The 23,682-nt window shown below is 37.3% G+C and overlaps 1 protein-coding gene across 3 annotated transcripts; it reads right to left on the reverse strand.

Annotated features, from left to right (window-relative positions):
* Positions 1 to 15: 15 nt before the first annotated feature.
* On the reverse strand, positions 16 to 22,637 carry LOC111261070 (TGF-beta receptor type-1). 3 transcript variants are annotated; one of them, XM_022834308.2, is made up of 9 exons: positions 21,200 to 22,637; positions 17,458 to 17,581; positions 13,813 to 14,063; positions 10,661 to 10,782; positions 9,862 to 10,030; positions 7,859 to 8,109; positions 7,468 to 7,712; positions 5,923 to 6,175; positions 16 to 5,783 (listed from the first exon to the last, which is right to left on the reverse strand). In XM_022834308.2, the coding sequence occupies exons 1-9, from the start codon at positions 22,089 to 22,091 to the stop codon at positions 5,634 to 5,636; spliced, it is 2,457 nt and encodes an 818-aa protein (XP_022690043.2). In that variant the 5' UTR covers positions 22,092 to 22,637; the 3' UTR covers positions 16 to 5,633. The 3 variants fall into 3 exon arrangements, with proteins under 3 accessions (XP_022690043.2, XP_086824698.1, XP_086824696.1); XM_086968572.1 differs by lacking the exon at positions 13,813 to 14,063 and adding an exon at positions 15,814 to 15,953; XM_086968570.1 differs by lacking the exon at positions 13,813 to 14,063 and adding an exon at positions 15,793 to 15,953.
* Positions 22,638 to 23,682: the final 1,045 nt, after the last annotated feature.

The following is a 23,682-nucleotide window of genomic DNA, read 5'->3' on the forward strand; positions in this document are numbered from 1 at the left end:
AAGAACACATGCACGGTCATATTATGAATATTGTTTGGTTGCCTCTTTATTAGGTAATTATAATATATACATTCTCTAAGTGAGCAAGTTCCACAATCTGGTTTTTATAACTGTGATTTAAATGAAATACAGTACGGTGTCGCAATTACTGTTACATTATGTCTTCCCATCAGACTTTGGAAGTAATGGTTTTTATTTTTTCTTTATTATTTTGGGATACGCGTACCTCATTAGCGTTTATTATACTAACACGGCAGAAATCAACGTTTTCAGACGTTTAACAAAGCTTGGACAAGTCTTCAATAGTTTTTGTTTGTCGATTTGCTATTTCAGTCAATCCAGATTATTCATTTTTAAGTTCCATCAGGCTAGTCTTTCGATGATAATATTTTATATATAACAACAGCGTCCGAGTATAGTTATAATTACGTAATACGATGTTCTTAATCATAGGTATCATACTTCATTATTATCATTGCTACATTTTATTATTATAACATAACGAGGACACCACATTTATCGAGTTCACACAGATTGAGCACATATACTCAGATGCAGTGTACATATTCGAATTCTCGTTGTTCTCATTCTTCATTACATTCAGGTTACGCTGCAGCGCGTCGTTCGCTTCTTTGCTTTGAAACCAATACAAGTCTAGATACACAAGTAGATAAGCCAATATTTTTTCAATTCGGGAAGCTGCAACCGACAACTGCTGTTGTAATCGATAGAATATTTATAGCAGCGACCATAATACGACCGCTAAAAATAGGATAAATATTTAAGAATGATAATATCATTATTATCATTCCTACAACCCGGAATTTTATATATATCACCCTACAGCTCTGTCAGAACAAAGGTGTGGTATTCCTTGATTTAATGTTAAAACTTCAGAATCAAAATGTTAAATTACGGCTAAACTTCGACGGATGAAGACCATTTTATAACAAATCATACCTTAGCCTCTACTTTTCCGATAATATTAGTGAACATCATAAGTATTAACGTTTCAAAAGAACCTTTACCGAGAAAGATAACCAAACGTAAACCGATCAGAAGAAATAATAATGATTCGGGCTCAGATATTTTGAACGTGATACACTTATAAGTGTTAAAAAAAGAAGTTAAAAACTCACAGTACTAACGTCAGGCAAGCTGTACTATTGTACGTGAATCATACGCCATATTGTAGATACAGTAATAAAGAAATTCAAAAGAAAAAACCAAGGTTCCTTGCAATTGTTAGAAGTGATAGATGCGACGTAATGAAGGATTCAATCTAAGTAATAAGGTTGACTCCATAATATTGCGTGAGATGAAAACCGGTTACATTAACGGAAGAAATTAACATCTTTGCTACAAGAAACTCTTCAATGAGGCATACAAAACCAAGAATACTTAACTTTTGGGATATCTCTAACTGAAGACCCTGTTAGTGAAGGCTTTTGATATGAATATACCGAAGGATAAACCAGAGTACATTTTTTTATTATCAATTGGGTACTGCGAGCATTTAGTCAAATGACTTTTTAAATCTCATTAACGCTAAATATAACTTCTTATCATGACGATTCAACTTAGCGAGGTTTATAGTCACCTGATTCGGTCTCATTATAGCATCAAAAAATATAAAAAGTTGACCACCATGCTCGAGTGTAAAGACAACTGAAATCATAATGAACATTATCGTTAGCAGAATATCCAATAGACCCTTTTCTAATAAAATCCAAACTGCTTACTCTTCTTTGTGTGTAAATTATCACTCTATAGAAGAGGAACGAAGCTAAACTTTTTTCATGAAAAAAGTGTCGTTGTCATGATCACCATTGTCATATCCAGTCCGTTGAGCACTTCTTTAAATAATGAAACTAATTTTCCTGGTGCACATTTGATAAAACAGACATTTTAGGTGACATCAAGGACAATTTGCTTTACATACAAAAATCAGCATTTTACCGAAAGGAGCTCGCAGCTGCTGAACTGTAGTATTTCCTGTAACGTCGGTCAGTTAATTAGTTTGGTTCCAAGCCGATGTCTAGATTGACAACCGATCCGTCTACAACGCCTCCTAGATGACCGCCATATACGCCTTCACCAATTTATCAAGTAACTTTACGTCGAACGATACATGTAAGATATATTTCTGGCAGGCAATACTTCATTAACAAATTATGACCATATAAGCTTACATATTCCAGAACGCTAAAGAAGTCACGTGTAGCAGTTTCTGGTATTGGATAAAGGCAACTGGACGCGAAAATGGCCATCCGAAGTCCTCGCGCCGACGTTCTTATTTTTTTCCCAAAAATCCTCTGTGTTCTCAACATTCAGACGCGTCATCATCGCAATCACAAGCAGTACGATCAAGATAACAATAACTTAACCTTTTTTGTACGAATAAGTTTCGAGGATGGACTGATGGTTTACTGAGCTGCTTACCCCTCACTATTGTATGTACCTAGTTTCATATACGAATTTGGATTATATTTACAGGTCCACACGATATAGGCGAAGTAACAAGGTTTTTTGTTAGCGCTGTGGCTAATACAGATGATGTCAGTATATAGGTATATATGTTTATAAAAACGGTTTACCTATATTTTGAAACTTCGAATTCCGTCTATTGATAAAGCATTTCTCTCCTCACCTGTTATCTAGGCGCACGAGAAAGTGCTAAATGCTTTATATAGAAAAGATTTTGCAGGTAAGATGTTAACTTAATATCAAATCGGAAAACTGAGTTGGATTATTTTGTCAGCATATTTTCATTTAATTGATATTGAACCTCGGTGAGTTTGTAGCACTATCCAGATAAAAAAAATATGAAATTTGATTCCCTCACGCTAATGTATCTTTAGTGTAAAATGACAAATAATTAAGTTAAAAACAAACAGATATGCTAAGAAATGAGCAGAAGCCGACTCTATAATCTTTAGCATCCTTAACGTACAGCTAATTATTTCTTTTATTTTATTTTTCTTCGCTGAATCTGATTTTTTCTCCTAACCTGAGTAATACAAAAAACTTCGAGAGCACGTCTATTGACAAACCAATCTAAAGACATGTGGTCTTACTTTCCTTCAAAAACTTTCAACTTACTTGAATGTATATTAACATAACTAAAAAAACTTTGGTAAATATGTTGCATATGCATTTCTAGCAATTTAGTACTGTCTGTATAAAAATGGAAATTAGAAGACTGTCTTGACAAATGTGTGCACAAACTGTCAAATCGACCAATTTCCTTCTTAATACTCCTTATTTTGGCAGCCATTAATGGTGGTATTATTATAAACTCGTAAAAAAATTAAGGCCTTTTTGCCACATTTGCAGATATAGTTTGCGTTTAGAACTTCAGCATCTGCTAAAGATCCAAGGTGAAATATGTAGGAAATTTGTCCTATATGTTAACATTACTTCCGTTTTTAACAGATTATCTACAAATAATCTAGAGTAAAAGCAATCATTCATTTAGTACAAAAAGGTACAATTTAGACAATTTTTAAAACCACAACATGGTGAAATAGGCATTCGATGAATGATGAAGTAACCCACTGTATAATTTGCCCCTCAGACGAACAAAAATGGCTACAGCCAGTCAGGTATGTGTAGAAGATGCATTACTTAACAGGACATACACTTACGCAGATAGATGTGAGATACAAGATAAGAGGGTTCTCCGACAACTGAGTAGCGTCGGTGTCATTTTGTCATACCTATTATTATGAATAATAATATTACCGTTGCAGAACATGAGTATGTACAATACTTGGTACAGTTGATTCAGTGTTACGAACTGCCATTTAGTAATGAAAGCAACCTTTGTATGCTGACGCTGAAGCTTGAAAAGGATAGGCACTCAGAAGGAATCTTTTTGTCGTACGAAACTTCGCGTCACTATCAATAAAGGCCCAATATTTCCTTAGAACCCTAACAACATCGCGCCCTGTTTTCATTCTTTTGTGCTGATACACAGCTTCTAACTTTGTACAAAGTCAAAATAGAAATTAGCTGCAGAAGAGTTACCGCCGCACGACAACACTTAATAAAGAAATACTAAACTGCAAAATGACTGACTGACGAAAATATTCACAAACAGCCAAAATGTGCACTTGTTAAGCGGGCGAGTCGCAAAGAAAATCTATAGGAGAAGGATTTCGCTATTATGTAGTAACAGCCGCTGCTGTACGGTACCGTAGCATGTTGGTAATAAATGTCTCCACCAAAAGACAACGTCATGATAAATGCTTCGTTTCAAAGAGTTGAGTATTTTCTGTAATCACTTTTATCTATTTTTAATTGGAGTGTAGCTTCTTCGATAAAATATCTCCCGACCTTAAAATTTAATAGTTGGATGGTTGCAAACGAAGCTATAACAATCTTTAGCTCGACTAAATACCGTAGGTCGACTTAGTTTTTCAAACGCTCATCCATACTCACTTATTAAACAATATATAAGAATAATATTAACATGTGTGGGAAGCGAAACCAAAATTTCTGTCATGTGCTCGCCGCGGGTTGGAGACTGCACCACTGCAGGAGTCTAAATTATCCGTCTCGCAGACTAATCGGATTTATAGTTATAAATTATACACTCTGTATGGTTTAATAGTCTTCTTTGGTGACTTTTTTGTATTTGATATAGTAATATCTATGGGCAAATTCATTCAAAATAAGACTTTTCCACATCAGACGTTTTGGATGTACTTAAATCTCCGCCTATATATATGTCTATTAAGCTAATCCTATAAATGACCGCCCCTTTTAGAGTTCATAAGCTAAACATATCGCTCATACAATCTGTTTGCATTTTAATATTTAGCTTATTAATAACCGTAAATTGCGCGGTGAATGTCTGTGAAAATGTTCACGTTAGAGATTATCGAAAAATTGCCCACAAAGGTATTTTAGCAGTTGGTCTCGTCACAGTTGTAAAGCAAAACATTCCAAGCTCCCGAACAGGTAATGAACAAGGTGGGAAGGATATTTTTTAAGGGAAGCAAATGGTGATTGCTTTAAGAGCGACATGTAGCAGAAAGAGGAAATAGATGAACTTTTAGAATCTAATGATTTCTGGTATCTTTTTTGGTACACTTTATTATAAAAAAATACTCAATATAATACACTCACTAATAAACTTACACAGAGTAGACCTACATATGGACAGAGTTAAGTACTTTTTAATATGGCCTTTTTTAAAATGAATTTGCACTTCATAACGTCTATCATTCGCGCACATACACACACACACGCACGCTTCATCTACATCATCGAAATCGATTTTATCATTAAAAGCAACGTTCATTGAACGGCATCATTAGGCCTTACCTCGCTTCGTAGTGAAGTTCTTTGGCCGGTAACGTTACCTACATCATTTTCTTATCTGTGATTCCTTACTGTAACAGTAGTAGTATTAAATTGTGCTTATCGCCTATTAAAGACCCTGGTCTCCCTACTCTTTTTGAATGCTTGAGTGCAAGACAAATGTTTGTGCCCCACGCTAATTTTTCTTACCGTTCTGTACAATGCCACTAGAACTGCGTTCCCAGAAAATGTTTTTTTAAATGAGTGGTGATCTTTCACAATCGTTCCTAAACGCCATATATAGCAATTTGCGCGTCACTAATGCCTCATGCCTTAACATCACTCGACGAATCCGATTGACTCGATCGCTCGATGCCAACGGCTGACACGGTTTTCTTCACCCGAAGTGCCGTTAACCTTGCCGCTGGGTTCTCATACCAGCATTCAGCCATGATTCGACTTAGCGCGACCAATTCCTGAAATACAATCACCATGATGATAAAGCAACTTGTATATACAGATATTAACCCGCATCTACAAACACCCTGCCTGTCCTTCCGTATGATATATTTTACTACCGCTTTATATATAACTGTGTAGGTTTATCGTTCTTACCGGGCAAGCTGTGTGCCATGACTCGGGAATCGTAGGACGTAACTTTTTGTCGCAGACGATATGCTTCATTTCCTCTATAGACGGATCTGGCGCTACGACATCGAAGTACGGGAGTTGATACTCGTCTGCTATAAGGGAGCATCGCCGACAAAGTTCCCACAACACGAGACCAAGAGCGTACATATCTGCCCGTTTGAACGAGTCAAATTGGTGCACGGCCATTGTTCCATCCAAGATCTCTGGAGACAGATACCTAGCTCAAGTAGCAGTAAAAGTATTGAGTCAACGTTAGATACACACGTAGACAACTCGAAATATGCACCAAACTTAAATTTTAATATTAAATTGGCTTATATAATTGGTAATAACAAGCTGCACTGTAAATGCATAGTGTACCATCCACAGGAAAAGATTATGCAACTACCTATTACACATCTCGACTACGCGAGAAATAGCTTTTCTTGACGAGATTAGGAAGCCTATCTATGTCAGAGATCTAAGAAATAACTAACTCGCCTTCCTTCTAAGTCTTTAAAATAGTGAATTGTCTGTTTGATATAAAACGTTTGTGAGTCTAGAATGATAGTCGGCATTTTATCGTTGATGCAGAATCTAAGTAGAGTTTAAAAATTCGCGCTTTCACTAACAGCGACAACTAAAGCTATCATGGCAATTGGTGACGTGGCCAAATTTACAAACAAAGCTGAGTTTAGTGGCATATATAATTACAAAAATATAACTAGCTAAAACGGTTTTGCCTATTTTCGTTTCATCTCAGATATTAACGTTATTTATACTCCGTACGACATCATCAGGGCATTGCCACTCAAAATTCATCGTTTATTAACTTTTATCGAAGTATCGTTGTGTTCCTTCTGAATAGTGGTCTTCTATTCATAATCAAAATTTCTATCTAAAGAAAGAGGAATTCTAATTGTTTTTAGGAACCAAAGTTGTATTAGCCATTCGAATTCTTAAAATCATGTATGTGTATGTAAAACGGGAAAGACCGCTGTAACATATGACTATGCTAATATGACTTTAAAATTAAAATAAACATCCCGTCCACTAAGCATATTGGAATATATAAAGCGCTAAAGGCGACAAAGAACACTTAAAATAAAACTCTTTTTGAGCTGTACATATTATATTTGCACAATCATTGATAAATTGTGACAGAAAGGTTTTGGCAGGTTCAATTATTCTTCAGGTGGGTTTTTCAGCTTTGACCTTCACTCTGCTCTAATTCTAATTATCTTCCGCGTGAAGTAATAATGTCTATTTGAAGTAAGATATCTTTATTAAAAGTGCACTACTTACTGCATTTCTGCCTAGGCAGTAATACCCCTCATGTTTCGAGTTTTACATCCGGTAACGGCATGCTATTAGGCATGCCATCAGATGATTGGCACCCAACACGAAATGAAGTCTATCTATGCTCGAGTTCGAAGCTAGAACGCAACGCGTCCTTATAGTTAGCACGCAAATAGGTCATCCACTAAGCTATCACGGGGACAGGCAGTAGCTCCCTACAATTAAGTATACCTCTTTGTGCCCACGTGGCTATTGGGCGGGATGTCGATGGAACGTGTAGCCGAATCGTAACGCACAGCCAAGCCAAGATCAGCAATAGCACAGGTTAAATCGCTTTTGACAAGAACATTGCGCGACTTGATGTCTCTATGCGCGATAGCTGGCTTGCCTTGGGTCCCGACGATTTCCATATGTAGATGCGAAATACCGTTCGCAATGGTTAATGCCATTTTTGAAAGCGTATATGGATCCACAGTCTGCCAAGATCAAATGAAAAATCACGTATTAATTACAAATAGAATAATGGCATTTATAATAAGTTTGGTGTCTATTTCGATAGCAAAACAGAGTGCAGTTTATATGCATAGTTCAAAAAACAATACCCACTGGCTGTGTTACGTACATGTTCCATGAGGTAGTCGAAAAGAGAGCCCTTTTCATGGAAATCGGTGACCAACCATAGTTGCGTCCATGTCCCATTGTCCTTGTTATCAGCAGCGATGAAGCCAAGAATGTTGTCGTGCCGCAGCATCACTGTTTGATAAATTTCTACTTCACGGAACCAGGACCGCTCATCACGCGTCGAAAAAATTTTAACTGCCACGTTCTCACTACGCCATCGACCTCGCCAAACTTCACCGAATCTTCCCTTCCCTAGGAACACGCAGTGGAAGAAGAAAATTGAGATTATTACTTTTATGCCAATTTTCTTGCCTATTCCTTAAAGTCAAGCCGAGCACTCGACTATTAATGGACTCAGAACTAATTGAAGGGTCACTTCTAACGTTATGAGTTACCGAGTATGAATCATAACTACGACAGTATATTTATGAGATCATTTACATTTTGCTATCTAGAGCATGCTGTGCTATCACACAAAAAGGTATTTCCAGTTTTGAGAACTGGCCGAACTGCCTTGACGTTATTTGAATAGTCCGCAGAAAAACCAATCATAGACATTAGGCTTTCGATCCTAACAATCTCTCTATGGATGATACAATCCGACTATTTTGCGGATAGTTGAGTTTGATATTAAAATATTTAGGGTTTCAGCTTCTACCAAATCTGCCAGCTATGGATTGGTAAGTATCGCCACCTGTGCGCATGTATGTACAATTAGCACCGAATCTATAATGCTTCGTTCAACCTGGCACCTGACTGATATATCTACCTAATAGATAAAGGTGACTTGTATGTGTCGAGTCGCTTTCGTGTGCTTCTTGAGATAGGATTCTAAACTTCGCAGCAGTTGACAAATAATCGCATGACTGTACCTCCTAGGGATTGTGCAAAATTCCTGCATTTTAATAATAAAGTAGCGAAACACTGAATTACTTTGTACTTCTGTGAAACGCTTTAGCAAGGTGTCGAGCTAATTGATTATAAAGAACACACATAGAAATCTTTCACAAGAAGAATATCGCGTAAATAATATAATAAAGTTATTTGGATGTACCAACTGTCGATGGCCGCTTGCACTGCACCCATCATCCGATATCTATGAAAAGAGTGCGCTCGTATTACATAAAGTGAAGTAAATGTATAGTGCCATTAGTAGCGATTCAAGGGTTACTTGTGTCTTTGTTCAAGGAATTTAGAAATTATTAATCGATTCTAGGCTGTAAGTCGTCCTTCTGGCGATTGATCCGCAGTGCGTTATCAAAAATATAAAGAACGAGTTCATTAGCAATACATTTTTCATCGTATTCCACCTACTTTCTCTCAATAGAGCTATGCCTTCTTGCACTTTATTCATTCCAACATGTAGCGTAACTAGACTATGATTTTATAAGGTACACTGTCTAATACGGCGTAAAACATCGTCGATGACTGTTTCATTATCTTGGCTCTCAAACAGCTGTATCAAGAATGCTCAATATGAACCTGCCGACATCAATATTGTCAATATTTTCTGTACTTTATGCTGCCCTTGATTGGAACGTCAATGTAACTGAAGTAAGAAAAAACGTAAAAGAAAAAAAAAAGCTAGATGTGGTGCATTAATGATAGCACTCGCTTCATGTGAAATACGGGCAATCATAACATAGTAGAGAAGATTCAGTCTTGGGGAGCCACAGAAGCAATTCTTTCAATCGTCGTCCGAACCAAGATAATCGTCTAAAAGCCAAAGGTCAATGGCGTAGAGAGTCAAAAAGACGCATTCAACTTATCAATGCCCTTCGTCTGCTTTTTACCCCTCCACTAATGAACCAGCTATATACTCGTAACTTGCATAAAATATAGCGATTAATCCTAAAAGATGGATGCATGCATTATAACACAACTTGCCTTGCACTAGCAAAAGCATGAATCCGTAAATTAGTTCTGTCTAATTTTTTAGTGATTAGATTATGATCGAAGCTTTTTATCGCATGTATGTGGTGAAGTTTGAATGAACGTAACTACCGATGGTCTCTAAGAGGGTGATCTGTCGGGCAATAGATCTCTGAACGAGCAGCGGCAAACCCGACCCCGATCCGGAGGTAGTCATATCCAATAGGTCTCGAATGCTACCTGGTGGTAAAATCATTGGCTCGCTCTCACCACCTTCCGCCCGCTCAAGCATATCACGATCCTGTAAGCATAATCCATCACTACTGAAACCGAAAGATTTTTTCATAGACTCTGCTGCTAACTGGGAATTTAAGACAATAATAAATTGAGCGTTTCGATAAATACAATTGCAAGTCGCGAACATGTAAAACCACTCTAAATTTATTTGAACTGTTATTTATTCTTTATTATTAATTATTTAATCGAACCTCTCGTGCGATAGCCAAAGTTTTCTAATTGTAGCGAGCAAGAGAAACGATTACTGAACACTACTTTTCTAAATAAAATATTGTATAACAGTAAAACAAACGACTTATATATCACTTCATAAACAAGCGTTAAGCAATAACTACAAACACAGAAAAAAGACGAGAAGTGTTTGTATGGATAAACAGTGAAACAACAAAAAATCAAACAAAACTGATAATTTAATAATTCGCATTCGTTCAGAGATAATGAATTCAGTATATTTACTTTACTGCAGTAAATTATTGTCGCTCCATTATGTACGACTTCATGATTATCTATAATTGTCTTAGAGCTCAACACTGTTTTACGATGAAGTTAGACGCTTTCCGTTTTGTCAGCTTCCATTCACGAAAAAAACTCTCTTTGGTCTAAATTACTACGTATTCTAATTCTTTGCTCTTACCTTCCGACGTCTGGAGTAATAAACAGTGAGGCTAAGAACCACAAGGACCGCCAGGGCCACAGACAGTATTCCCCCTGCCAGCCATAGAGTCGCGTTGGCTGAATATGATGGGCTAGTCGGTACTACAGAAGCATGATGCCCGTACAATCCACCGTTATAGGTGCGGCCGATGAAACAAAAGTTATGTTAGTGGAGAGCACACAATGCGGTGTGAGATTATTATGAAGGGATGGTTAAATTATAATTAACGTAAAACAATTTGAAGAGGCAATAACCACTAGAGAAAAAACGCTACGATAACGTGCATAGGGTAATAGAAGTGCATAAAAAGGCTAAAATGTATGAAAATCGAGTAAATATGCTTATTGTAGGCTTTTAATAGCACATGTTACACCGATACCCAACATACGTAAAATTTAACTGCACCTTTGTTATCGTTCACAGAGCATAAATCAGTGCTATTGCTTGTAAATAATAAAAGACGGTTGGGAAACAACAACAAGGAGAAAAGACATTTTTTATTCATCTCCACGAGAATAATTTATCTGAAATTTGACCGGTTAGAAGATAATATAGATAAGCAATGGTAAAATGGTTGATTTAATGACTACGAAAAGTGACAGACCTTGATGATGACAAAAGGGGGTGAATCCTGATTTAATTCTTACCGATATAATCAATAAAGCAGATGAAAAAGCTATATGGTATATGTTATTACTCAATGGCATGTGTCTTTCCAGATCGTGCAGGATGCATAATAGAATCTATGAAGATCTTACGCTCCAGATGAAAGCTCAGGATAGAGCTACACGCTTTAAATACGTTTAACACAGCCATGCAGGGAAAATTAAAGAGAAGCCATTGAATAATTAAGATTTGTATTGACAAATTTAATTGAATTTAGGGATAGCATTTTTGTTACACCAGTTTGTTATCTCAGAATCAATTGAACTGAAATGTTTAAAAACAAAAGTAGATGTAAAAAAGTTCAAACGATTGATGGAGTTTGATGAAAAGCAACTACTGAATTTATATCGTATTTTTCTGTGTATGTCAATAGGTGGGCTCTAAATATAATCTTTTAAATGATAGCTAAAGTACTGCTATAAATAAAACCCAAAAAAAAAACAATAAACTTCTAATAAAACAGCGAGTGAAGGAAGATAATCAAGTAAACAGGTTTTTTTTTCTTTAGCGATCGATTTTATCCTTTCTATGACAACAATATATAAACCTTCACGCAAGCAGGTGCTTTACGACCTCCCAATTGACTTGCACAGTACATTTTTGGCATTGTTTGACGCGGACGTATCACGGATAAGGACAGGGACATGGACGAAGACAAACACGAACGCAAAGACTTGTGGACACCACTGGTATATCGCTGACGAATGCGAATGATAATAATAATAATAATACATCGGTGCAATCATAATCGATACAGTCAATCGTTTACTCATGTATTATTCATTTACCACATGCTAATATTGGTAAATAAATTAGTAAACTAAAAAAACTACTAGCTAATGAGCTGACTAGGACCTAGCAGTACATGCTCATTTGGGTAAAGTGGATTAGTAATAGAATAAGGAGTCTTTAAATAGGATTAGTGTGTTTATGTTATGGATAAAAAACTCTTAATTACTTTCTCCACCCGCAGGATGCATTACAAGTAGATTGTATAGATTCAACATCTAGTCTGCAACTTAAACTCCTGCTATATATATAAATATATCGTAACCAGTACCCGTACTACTTACTAGTACACATGCTCGTAGCTTACTCTATTCTCTACTTAAGCATTTGCAACCTTTCCTTTCGTTCTGATTAATGAAACCTCAATTGTATTGAAAATGCGCTCCTGGCATTATAGTGACAAACTGGACACTACACTAACCATATTAACATTGACCTCCTAGTAAAAAAATCAGTACTTTTTAAATAATTATTGAATATGAGAACGTTATTGGCCGTATTGGTGACCTAGTTATAATATAATCCCGAGTCGACAAATGAGTAAATTTCTGCAAATGACTTACAATGGATAGACTACTTTTGCGTTGAAATCGTACTGATAACCTTTAGATCGGAGAGTATGACACTTTGGATTACAAAATTGTATGACGAAGTCCCAACATCAATAATGAGCTGCGAATCTACTGGCGTTATCAAATACTGACAAATATGCAGACCAGGGTAACAATCTAGGACCTCTGTAGAGAAATTTGCAGCTCCATTAGTTTAGAATTCGGAATTTCGATAAGCTGTAATACCGAAAGACACAATAGTGGGTGAAGACTAACCAATTTCCGATATTTTTTAAGTTTCTAACTCCGCCAACCTTCAACGTCATCATTTATTGTGAATAAATAATCTATTGTGCCGAACATGAGGCAGTTAATTACTTCCAAAAAATCAAACCTTTCCCATTGCTTATGAGTCATCACATTGAAAGTATGGTAAAAGCCTTTCTCAGAGCCCCGTAGACGGCTCACCTCCACAACGTTTATCTGTGTTATCTAATTACCGCGTTCTTGTCCTGGATTGAAACTTTACACACTGTATACATTTGTGCTATATATAGTATAGCTAGTTTTATATATATCCCGAAGCAAACCGAGCTACAGCGGAAACTCACGCTGCGGCAGCTAAGACGAAAACAGCGGTTGCGGAATGATGTCCACATTGAAGAACAACGCTGAATTCGTGTGCAAGTACTAGAAAAAAGTAATTGGGCAACAGCAGGTAGGTTTGTATTTTGGTGCTTTGGTGAGCATTCAAAGGACACAAAAGCGACAACGACAACAACGCGAGGAGCAAAACGGTTTGTCCTGTTAGCGCTCTTTGTTGCTGCAGGCTAGACAAGGACTGACAAGGAATACCATCCGCAGTATAGCAGACTGGGCTTAATGACAATGTAGCGTTAAGAGCAGCAACCTTAGATGAGGTGGAAGGTTGCTGAGATTGAAACAAGAGACACCACTCAGATTAACAGCAGCGCGACTTAAATTTATGACATTATCACTGGATATATTGTGTACACAGGCCAACTGATTATATTGCAATACGAATAGTGTCTCATGTCTCAAAACCCCACAAGTGTATCGGATTCAGAAGATTTTCGACTTTCACTTTTCTTTCACTATTGCTACCTGGGCCTTTCATGCCAATGGGTTGAAGCGCCTTTTCAGGAGAGAGCTTGCGGTTACACATCTCTTCTGAGTCGCAGCACCAGTTCGATTCCTCTGGAACGAAGTCATGTTTGTGCCCAAGCTTGAGTTGTCCCCGTATAGAATGTGCTGGGGTCGATGATAAACGCGTATCGAACTGGTTGGCCGTACTCGTCCTATTACACTGACTAATGTAATCTTCTCCGGGAAACATTCTCGGCTTGTCGAGACATCTATCCAAACAGGCCCGCGAAAAATAATATGATTATTATGGCGATATTGGGTTTTTGGAGTGTAGGCACTTACCGCATGAATTCTAGTAAAGCACCGCAAGCTAATTTTATACAGATCACAAATTTTTTTTATTTTTTTATTTATTACCGCTTTTCATATACTGCATTGAATTTAGCGCCAAAGAATACTTATTACTTATCAGATCAGTGATTCTGCTATAAGCTTTAGTAGGTGGTTACGTACCTCTAACGATTCACTCAAAATAGCACTCTGTAGAAAAATTTGGTTCAAGTGCAACCACATCTAATATAGTATGCGTTCATACTAATGCCTACGACAAAGTACATTTGCTAAAATGTATACGAATTATAATTTACCATTCTCCAATACGAAATGTTGGCTCATTGCGTCAAATCGTTGCGGTTTTACCAAGCCCATTGTCGTTGCACAGCAGAAGTAATGCAGAGCATCTTCAAACGACTAGAATTAAATTCTATGCTAAGCTAAATTTTTGTTTCATAGCGGCAATTTAAATCAAGCTCTTCTTCAGTGGTAATACTCTAGGAAAAAACTATGAGGTGAGTATTATCATAATCGTATAGTCAAAAGCTCAACGAACCGGGTTTATTCAACTTGTTCATAAAAAGACATTTTACGAACAAGTTGAATAAACCCCCTTTTTTTTGTATTACTTTTATTCGATAGTCTAAACAGGTAATCAGGGCAACAAACTGATTAAGTCACGAACCCTATCGTCCAGAAATACATAACTCGCCAGAATCTTCAAAAATAATACTTCAAAATAATAAACAACACATTACAAATGCTCCAGAAAAAAACGTGTATTTTATAAGAAAAATGCGATTAATTAGCACAGGCTTTTTGGCGACCCATTACCGTTATCGTTACCTATTTTGTGTTTTAGCTAGAGATAATTAGTATATTAGTAAATCGTATATGGATGTCTTGAATGACTGTTAGGAATCAGTCAGCATTCGTCAATAAATAGCAGCTAGTATCTTTGTTTTATAGCAGTTCTCGTTCATATGTTTGTCCAATGTCCATTCCGTTAAAATGTCCAATGATTATTTCCACGGTTATCATTTATTAGTAATAGTATTTTTAGTACACCGATGTACATCATGACACCCAACCACCTTGACACTCCCTCTGACGAAAAACGCTAGTGGAACCCACAAAACATATGCAGCAAGCCCATCCTGCTTTCTCTCTGGTAGACCATAACAAAAACGAAATCTTGAAAAGCCTTTCCTCAATAATTGCGTGTTAATTTATGTCACCGTCCTTTGAAGTGTCGTGTTGAAGCCTCGTGAATACAAGGTTCCCTCAGTTATACTGATTTGTCAATGATGGGTAAGGTACGAGACTGGCATGGAAATTAGGAGTTTTATGAAAATGAAAAGATGCAGAATAGAACGGCATGTAGAACAGAGGAGCAGTCCGGGTTCTAGCTCAGCATTTCTTTGCTTCCAAAGGTACGCGAGCCTTGACAAATATTTAGGAATAAAAATGCAAATGAATGAATTTTGAGCTGAGGTTGCTTGAATTGGCTTTCTGTTGATTGATTAACCAACAAACAGCCATGCATGCAGCTACCCTTTGAAGTGCCGGTACAGAAGCCGAGAGTAACCAATAAATGATTTAATTGAAAGAAGAGTTCGATCATCATCGTCATGATCAAGTCATAGAAAGGACCACACCATTTACCTTGTTTCTCTGTTGACGTACCATTACGAATACCAGGTAGGTTCTGATTGCACATGTCAGTAGTGCAGCACTCCACCTTAACGAATTGTTTGTTGGGAGTTTCGGCTGTTTCACATATAAGCGGTTTGCGTGGTGGTTGTAGTTCTTCTTGGCCCACACAACTGCGCAGCCACAAGGCAGTAGCACCAGCAGCCACAAGGATGGATCGTGCATGTATATATACATGTAGTGACAAACGGATAAGCAGGGCCGTCACCACATTTTACAATCGGTCACATTTTGTTTAGGTGTTGTTGCCGTCGCCCACGTCGTCATCGCCAATGTTGTTGTGGTGGGTAACAAAATCAGTCCCCATAGGCGGTCGCAGGTGTTGGTTTCAGATAAGTCAGTCGTTAGACAGAAGGATGATTTTAGTCCAACATCATCGTCGCACCAAATATTACGCATACAATTATGTGTGTGTAGCACAGAATATGTAAAAAAGGGTAACTATTTTAATGTGCAATTGACTTCTCATACGCCTTTTCTTATCTTAAAGGAAACGAGAATCCTTATGAATCTAAAGAACCAAGATATTCGATAAATGTACTTCGGGTAATTTACACTATTGACGGAGGACACCTGTACGATGAGAAATTTCCGAGAAGATAGCAATAATTTTCTTGCATTATAATTTATCTACAAAAATGAATAATTTTTCGTAAATGTAAGTTTGTTGTTGACAAATAAACTAATGTTGACCCAAGTTGGCTTTTTATGTTGGGAACGTTATGGTCATCACGATGGCAGAGAGAAGGGACTCCCGCTCTCCCTCAAAGCTTCACGGACATGGCCTCGGGTGTCGCTGGTTGATATCGGTCTTGAAACACGCGAAGTGTGTCTCAAATGAAAAATAAGATTCTATTTAGAACAAATGCAACCGATGAACAAAGACCAGTAATAGACTATTATATGAATACAGATACCTTTTTCAAAAGTGCCTACTAAATATATAAATTAGCGATCTCCTATGTCATTCACCATTTTTCTACTCACACAAAATGGGTTAAGGTTTTCAATTGATCTGGTAGTTCTATAAAATAAATGTACATATTATTTGAATCGCTAAAGAATTGCTAAACCGGTCACATCTGCGAGCTATCGGTATCTGTGTGTATATCGCATAGAAAACAGACCAAGTACAAGGTCACACGGAATCGGTTAATTGTATTTGAGAATCACTTTTAGCATATGAAAGCATCTATGAAATCGTTATGCCCAGTTATCTACACGTTATATCCATAAGAGTAACCGACTTATATTGTGTACTATATCAAGCTCCACTCATAACCAAATGGGAATTTACCCCTTTACAAGACTGAGAAAAATGTAGATCAACACGCATTGCCATGTAATAAAAGTGTAAGGCGGAATGGATGAATGTGTTCGACTTAGCTTCGAACAAGTGAGCTCCAGCTTTGCAGACGAAGATTCTCAAGAACGAGGCATGCTTTAACGTAAGGCTCCTTAATTAAGAAGTCTCGGCACCGTAAAGTAATTAAAGCTTTAAACCATATATAATTTATTCAATCTATTAAAAATTGCACAAAGTTTTAATTGCGACACCAACGTTTTGAAGGGTGATAACTATTATTTATCTTTTTTTTTCAGGTTATAGTCTCCTACCTGTAGTAGAACTCGTATTTATCACCGTCTACCCTTTTCGTCCCTGCGAAACAAACGCCATTTGTTTCACACGTGTAGTTAGATGTTGTGCAGTCGTTGCAATAGCAACGAAGCTTGGGTAGATCTGAAAACATAGTATGAAGAACTTTAATATCGGAGGCTGATGTTCACGTACCGATGACTTTATTGAGGAGGAAAAAAACTCGGGTTAAATTTCGTCAAAAACGAGCAAACATTTATTTCTACAACTCGTATTATGCTAAATGTCCATTACACTATTCTCAGGTTTAATACCAGTGCAGTTTGTGACCTTCACTATTCATCAAGCATTTCGTGCTTTGCGAAACATTATCTAAGATGCACATTGTAAATTATTCGGTTTGAATAAGCGCCATTCGGCTAAACTGAAGTCGAATGAATTAAAAAAATGTACTGTATTGTATAAATTACATAAAAGGCACTCCCCTAGAGCATAAGCGAAAGGAATAAACATTTTTTAAACGGCATATATCCAATAGTGTTGGACCAAGTGTATTTGGACAATTCTTATAAAACACTTGTCAGCGTCAGCGTTGTTTAACATGCCTCAGTTTCCGACTTACATCAACAATTTTGCATCTATCATAAATTTTAGTTTTCGACGCTCAAATCTGCTAGCTAAAATCAAAGGTCTACGAAAACTATAAATTTAGTTCTAATGTAAAGCGCCGCACTATTTTGAAACTGCAGAATAGTGTACTGCCATCTCCTCTTTCTTTAAAATTTATGTGCAAAGCTTATGCATGAATACGTTCAAAAGTGGCTTACTTGAAGAATTAACAACGAGCATACTTAAATTGCGAAAGATAAAAAATGGCCACACAAAATCATCAGAAAGCATACAATTGTAATGGTCGCCCTCAATGATCAAATATGCAATGGATCCTGAGTATGCTGAAATGGCAGCAAAAATATTTAGTTAGTACATGTTTATGTACGATAAAGAGGAACTCCGTATATGTTTTTGGTCGAAAATGTAATGTTACTTGTCTCAGATCGCGCAATAGGTAATTTTTGTAATGGGAACGATGCTATATTTTTATTCTCAGTCTCAATCCTAACCAGTTATTCATATTGATAATGCAGTACTACTTGAACTTCAATTCAATGGATTCAGTCGTTCCGATTACTTTGTCTCTATTGAAACAAACGATATCCACTTTCTTGTAGATCTTTAGAAATTCGTGAATTTTTGCAGTTGGTTCATTTATTCTTAATTACCCATTGGAAGTGTGTTTATAACAGTTACCACAACGTTTAAGAAGTCTGAGAAATCTCGTGGTAATGCAATGATAAGCATATTTCAATGTAGGTTGAATTAGTTTGTAGCCTTTGGCGCACAATTATGTTTTTTGCACTTATCAGATCTATTTAGTTTTCAAGGAACCACACATTTCCGGTATTTTATGTCAAATATAATGAGTGGTTCTTCCGCTGTTCTTTATAAATCTTTGAAACTCCAAGCAGCCTTACACTATTGGCATGCATGGACTTGCAGACGGTCACGTATATCCCTGGTTTTTAAAGAGACAGCGTGTTGTCTCACTCCTTACTTTGCCTCATACTGACCACAAGAATATACAGTTGTACGTTTGTAGGCGACATCGTCACTTTCAGCGTACATTGTTTTGACCAGATTCAGACTTTGTAAGATAATTCTGCAGAGTACTAATCCAACAGTTCAAATATTGAAAAGACTCATTATCGGAATAGCGATTGCAGTTAGTTGGTTATAAATGTATATACTATTTAATTTACTTAGAACGCACCTCCGTTACGGAAAGTGGAAATTTGAGAAGTTGCAAAACTTGTATGGACCACTCCGTTTCTTGTAGCAACAGATCATCTATTTAAAGTTTTTTAACTTCCATAATTCTTTAAGTATACGTTGGTCGAAGTATCATTCGCGTTACTATTCTTTCTTTGATTCCAAATCTTCAATTTATTTTATGGAGCTTTCAATATTCTATTGAACGATAAAGAAATAAATTAGTCACTTTTTTGTTACCAGTTTCGTTCACCCAAATATCTGGAGGCAATCTATATGAAAGTTATCTGAGTTACATGAAAACCCTGTGAACTACACATATCATTGAATTTCGACAATACATGAAGCTGGACGCTAACCTTATTGAAGCTTAGTAAAAATGCGTATATACGTGTACATATGTTAAGCTAAATTAAAGCACTATGGATTTGCACTTTTTATTGACACGTACTTCACATCATAAATTAGATATTAACATAGGCAATTACTTATACCAAAATTGTAGATAACCACGATAGTTGTACGGGCTTCAGTCCCATTAAGTTGGCTTTAAAAAACGGCGTGCACATTGCTATGGACCCTCTCTTCTAGAGTAAAATGCAATTCGTAGATGCGCGGGTCGAAAGTCGGTTTTATACTGCGAAGAAGATCTTCATGTAAACTTGTGGTAGAAAAATTATGAATTTTGAGTTTTCAGTTTGAAATTATTATAAGGCATAGTGTTCTGTAACCAATAATCGCAGCTTTTTTGATAATGAAACGCATTTTCCTTTTAGATTCTTTGAATGACTAATTTCCTCGCATAAAAACATCAGTAGCTCATATAGCCTTATTTTTGGCTCATATAACCCCATCATGTGGAGTCAACATATTTAGCCTCAACTGACATTTTCGTGAAAATCTATGAATTGTATTTATTGTTATTTATGCCCCTTGATAAAAGCGTTTCTGAGGAATATACTGGTACAATGTTTCTCTTTCCCGTAGTATCGTTCGTTTTCAACGATAGTGGTGAGCAAATTTTAGCCCATATAGTTCCACCTTTTCCTACACAGCTCTCGTAAATCATCGTTCTATATTAAAAGCATACCGTTTCTCGTTTTTTACTACACTACAAAAAGGATTAGTTTGAATCTAACACTTATCATTTAACATTGAGTTTAATGTTTATTGCCGCGGTGAACTGGCACGATCTAACAGCGGCGCGCACGAAAAACTGTAACAGCACGTTATTCAATCTGTATAGCGGTATTTGTTCTAGGCAACTTGCAGTTGAAAATGTGTGGTTTTTTTAATGACATGGAGAATTTTTTAACCTTTTGATCATTTAATGCAGGTGCATCAATGATGGAAAAGCGTTATTTCGAAGATTAAAAATTGCGCGGCATGGACTGAGTAAACAAAGTGCTGTACTAAGCAAGCCAATTTCGAATGGATTTCTGGAGATATCTATACAAATATTTGATTTAGTCTTATAATTTTTAACTTTGGTAAAAAGCAAAATATAGAAGCGTTAACAATCGCTTTTCGCCATTTCGAATCACCGTTTTTAGAGCTTGAACTCAACATGAAACTCCGTTTGGTGTACAAAGCAATTACAGGAGGCACGTGTAGACAAAGGTTTCCAAGATTACATGTAATCAATCTGGCTATCCAGAAAAATCTTTAAATAAAAATTGAAGTAATTAAAAAAGGGCAGCAACTTTTTTAAAAACCCTATGAACTAATATACAAATTCCGTTGCCAGCTTGGTCGACAAATCCGTTACTTCAATTGCATTATAATAATCGGAAACTTAGTGGCCTTTTAGATCGCTCAAAACCACCAAACGAAAGATATTCAAGATATTCATATCAAATTGTATACCAAAATATAAAGTTGAGGTTAACCTGGAGGTGACTCTACTAACACGTGAGGAACTTAAGCTTATCTTACCACTACCGGGGCTGTTACACAGTTCTAATAAGTTAGGCCGTCCAGATGGCAATGGCGATGACGACATTGAGAACCTGTCACCACTAGCACCAACACCGCCGTGTTTGTGATAAATTTTTGTCATACGCTCATCACATCTTGGAGCTTGAACTAAATTTCGGTCTTGATATAGTATTCCACCACGGAGTCTGACAGTGGGCGTACAATTTTTCCCTGTCTTTTCATGCATGCTTCCGTTTGTAGCATCGGGTACGTTTTTCGTAAAAGCTAATACGTTGGTACAACAGAACATCTTTTCTTTGAAATGGCTTCTCGTTATAAAACGCGCCCCTTTTTCCAACTTAGATATACCTTTAAAGGTTGTCTTGGGATCCCGTCGATGTTTTTTCAATCTCCTGATTTTTTTTTTACTTGCTCGTGTATTATCCGTAGTGCTATTGGAATGGATAATCTGATGGATCTCCAGCTTTTTATAATTAGCAGACTTAACCTGTGGGTGACATGACATTTTCCCGTTTCCCTGTCCTGGGACTTGGCATCCTACTCTCTTTTCGTAGTTTTCGCTTCCCTTAGGAGAAGAGTTTAACTTTTTTCTAGCAGAGTCTTCTTTGACGGACCCCTTAATTATGTTAGGCGCTCTCAAAGAGTACGTAGAATCAGTATGCTTATTTCTCATGAATTGATTTCCCATGGGGACGTCTAGGTTAGTTTTGTGAGCTGTCCCTGGAAGTTGTCGTTCAACTAATTCAGCCGCTCCATCGTAGTCTGATACAACTAAAAGCTTCAGTATATCGGCGATCTCCTCATTCGCTAACCGGAGTGCAGTAGCAGTCCGGGTTGTATCGTTAACTTCATGAGGTTCAAGAAGATGGCCGACCCTTCGAGACAACATTTTGTAGAAAATTTTTCAAACCTGAGCACACTTGAAGAGTCGCCTTTTAACATTAAGCAATGCTCTCCGTCCTGACGATGTCATTTAAAGTGCCATTGAAGCGGCGGGATAATGCCCGCATGCGAAATAAGGCGAGTTTACACACTTGTCTTCAATACTACAAGCTGATGGCGACTTCAACAATCAGAGATGAAGCTCAGCTACTGTTCGTACCTTATATTGATACCTTTCAAGCCAACGTCACAATAAGAAGCCGGATTTGTTAGGGTTTGGAGAGTCAATCGCGACATGCAATTTGCATTACCTAACACAAGCGAGCCAATGCAATAGTGCCGTGTACTCTACCGATACTAGGCAGATTGCTATTGTTCCTAAAGCATGGAATACTATGTCTAACAGTAGTTTTCGACACGCCTGAGAGATGGTATACTATCGGAAAGGGAAGTGGTTTATTCGATGTAACGCAACCGCAATACCAGTAAAGACGCAAACTTTTAGATTGTGGTTGCTCCACACTTCCATTAAGTTAACCAGGTGTAAGACATGACATACATATAACACGGCATTTGGATTAACAAGAGCCGAACGGAATCAAGTATCCCGTGATGCTGGAAACAAGATGTCGTTGAGATCTCGTCAAGGTTGAGCAGCGGCGCGGCGCATCGCACCGCACTTGATCATAACGCGCTCTCTTTGAGACAGCCACAGCAGCAAATCGTGATTGATGTCGATAATGATGATGATAGTAGAGAGAAGGTAGCGCCTTTGTTTTCACCAAACAAATACGAGAGACAGGTCAGTTAGTTCTTCTTTATTGAAATGAAATACTGCAGAGCACTGAGTACTACCGTTTGGCAGCAGGCTATTGGATACCTCGAAACACTGGTTACAAGACGTTTTGGTGCATTATAGAATGTTTACTACAGTATGCTCGTGTGAAAGGCATCTGTATATCAGTGTACCGAAAACATGCGATAACGTTAAATGATAACAATGCATAAAGTTCGTTATTTCTAAGCCTATTCAGCCTATTTTTCACTGATAAAATTATGTTTAGCAACACTGTCAACGTAAACTGCCGGATCGCATCACTGAGTCCGTCTTACAAAGTGGAACAACGCCATTAAATGCTCAGTTTACCTGTAGTAGTATTCATCCTGGCAGGGGGGTGCGCTAAGCATAGGTCGTCGTCGAGTGGCGACAGATTGGCAGCACGAAGGAGGTTGACGTCAAAGATTGTAAGCATACATTACTTCGCAGGCGGCGATAGCTTAGCCGAAGTCCACTTTAGCTACATTAGTTTGACCTTATTATAGAAAATCTGCACGAATAAATCGGCCGTTCACCACTCATAACACTAACCACTGGCTCAGAGATAAGAACACCGCCAATGTGCTGTTGTAATAACACAACACTCACCATCACCACTACACACTGCTCGCCACTAGACAATTGTTGTTTTTATTTTTCGTCGCGCTGAGGTAGCCCAGAATCGTGCTTAGTAAAAATCATTTCTTGGCTGATCTCTATATTCCTAGGCCGGCGGGCGCTCCGACAGATAGAGTCAACGCGGCAAAATTTGAACCGAAGT

Source organism: Varroa jacobsoni, unplaced genomic scaffold (assembly GCF_002532875.2).
Source record: "Varroa jacobsoni isolate VJ856 unplaced genomic scaffold, vjacob_1.0 scaffold_58, whole genome shotgun sequence".
NCBI lineage: Eukaryota > Metazoa > Arthropoda > Arachnida > Mesostigmata > Varroidae > Varroa > Varroa jacobsoni.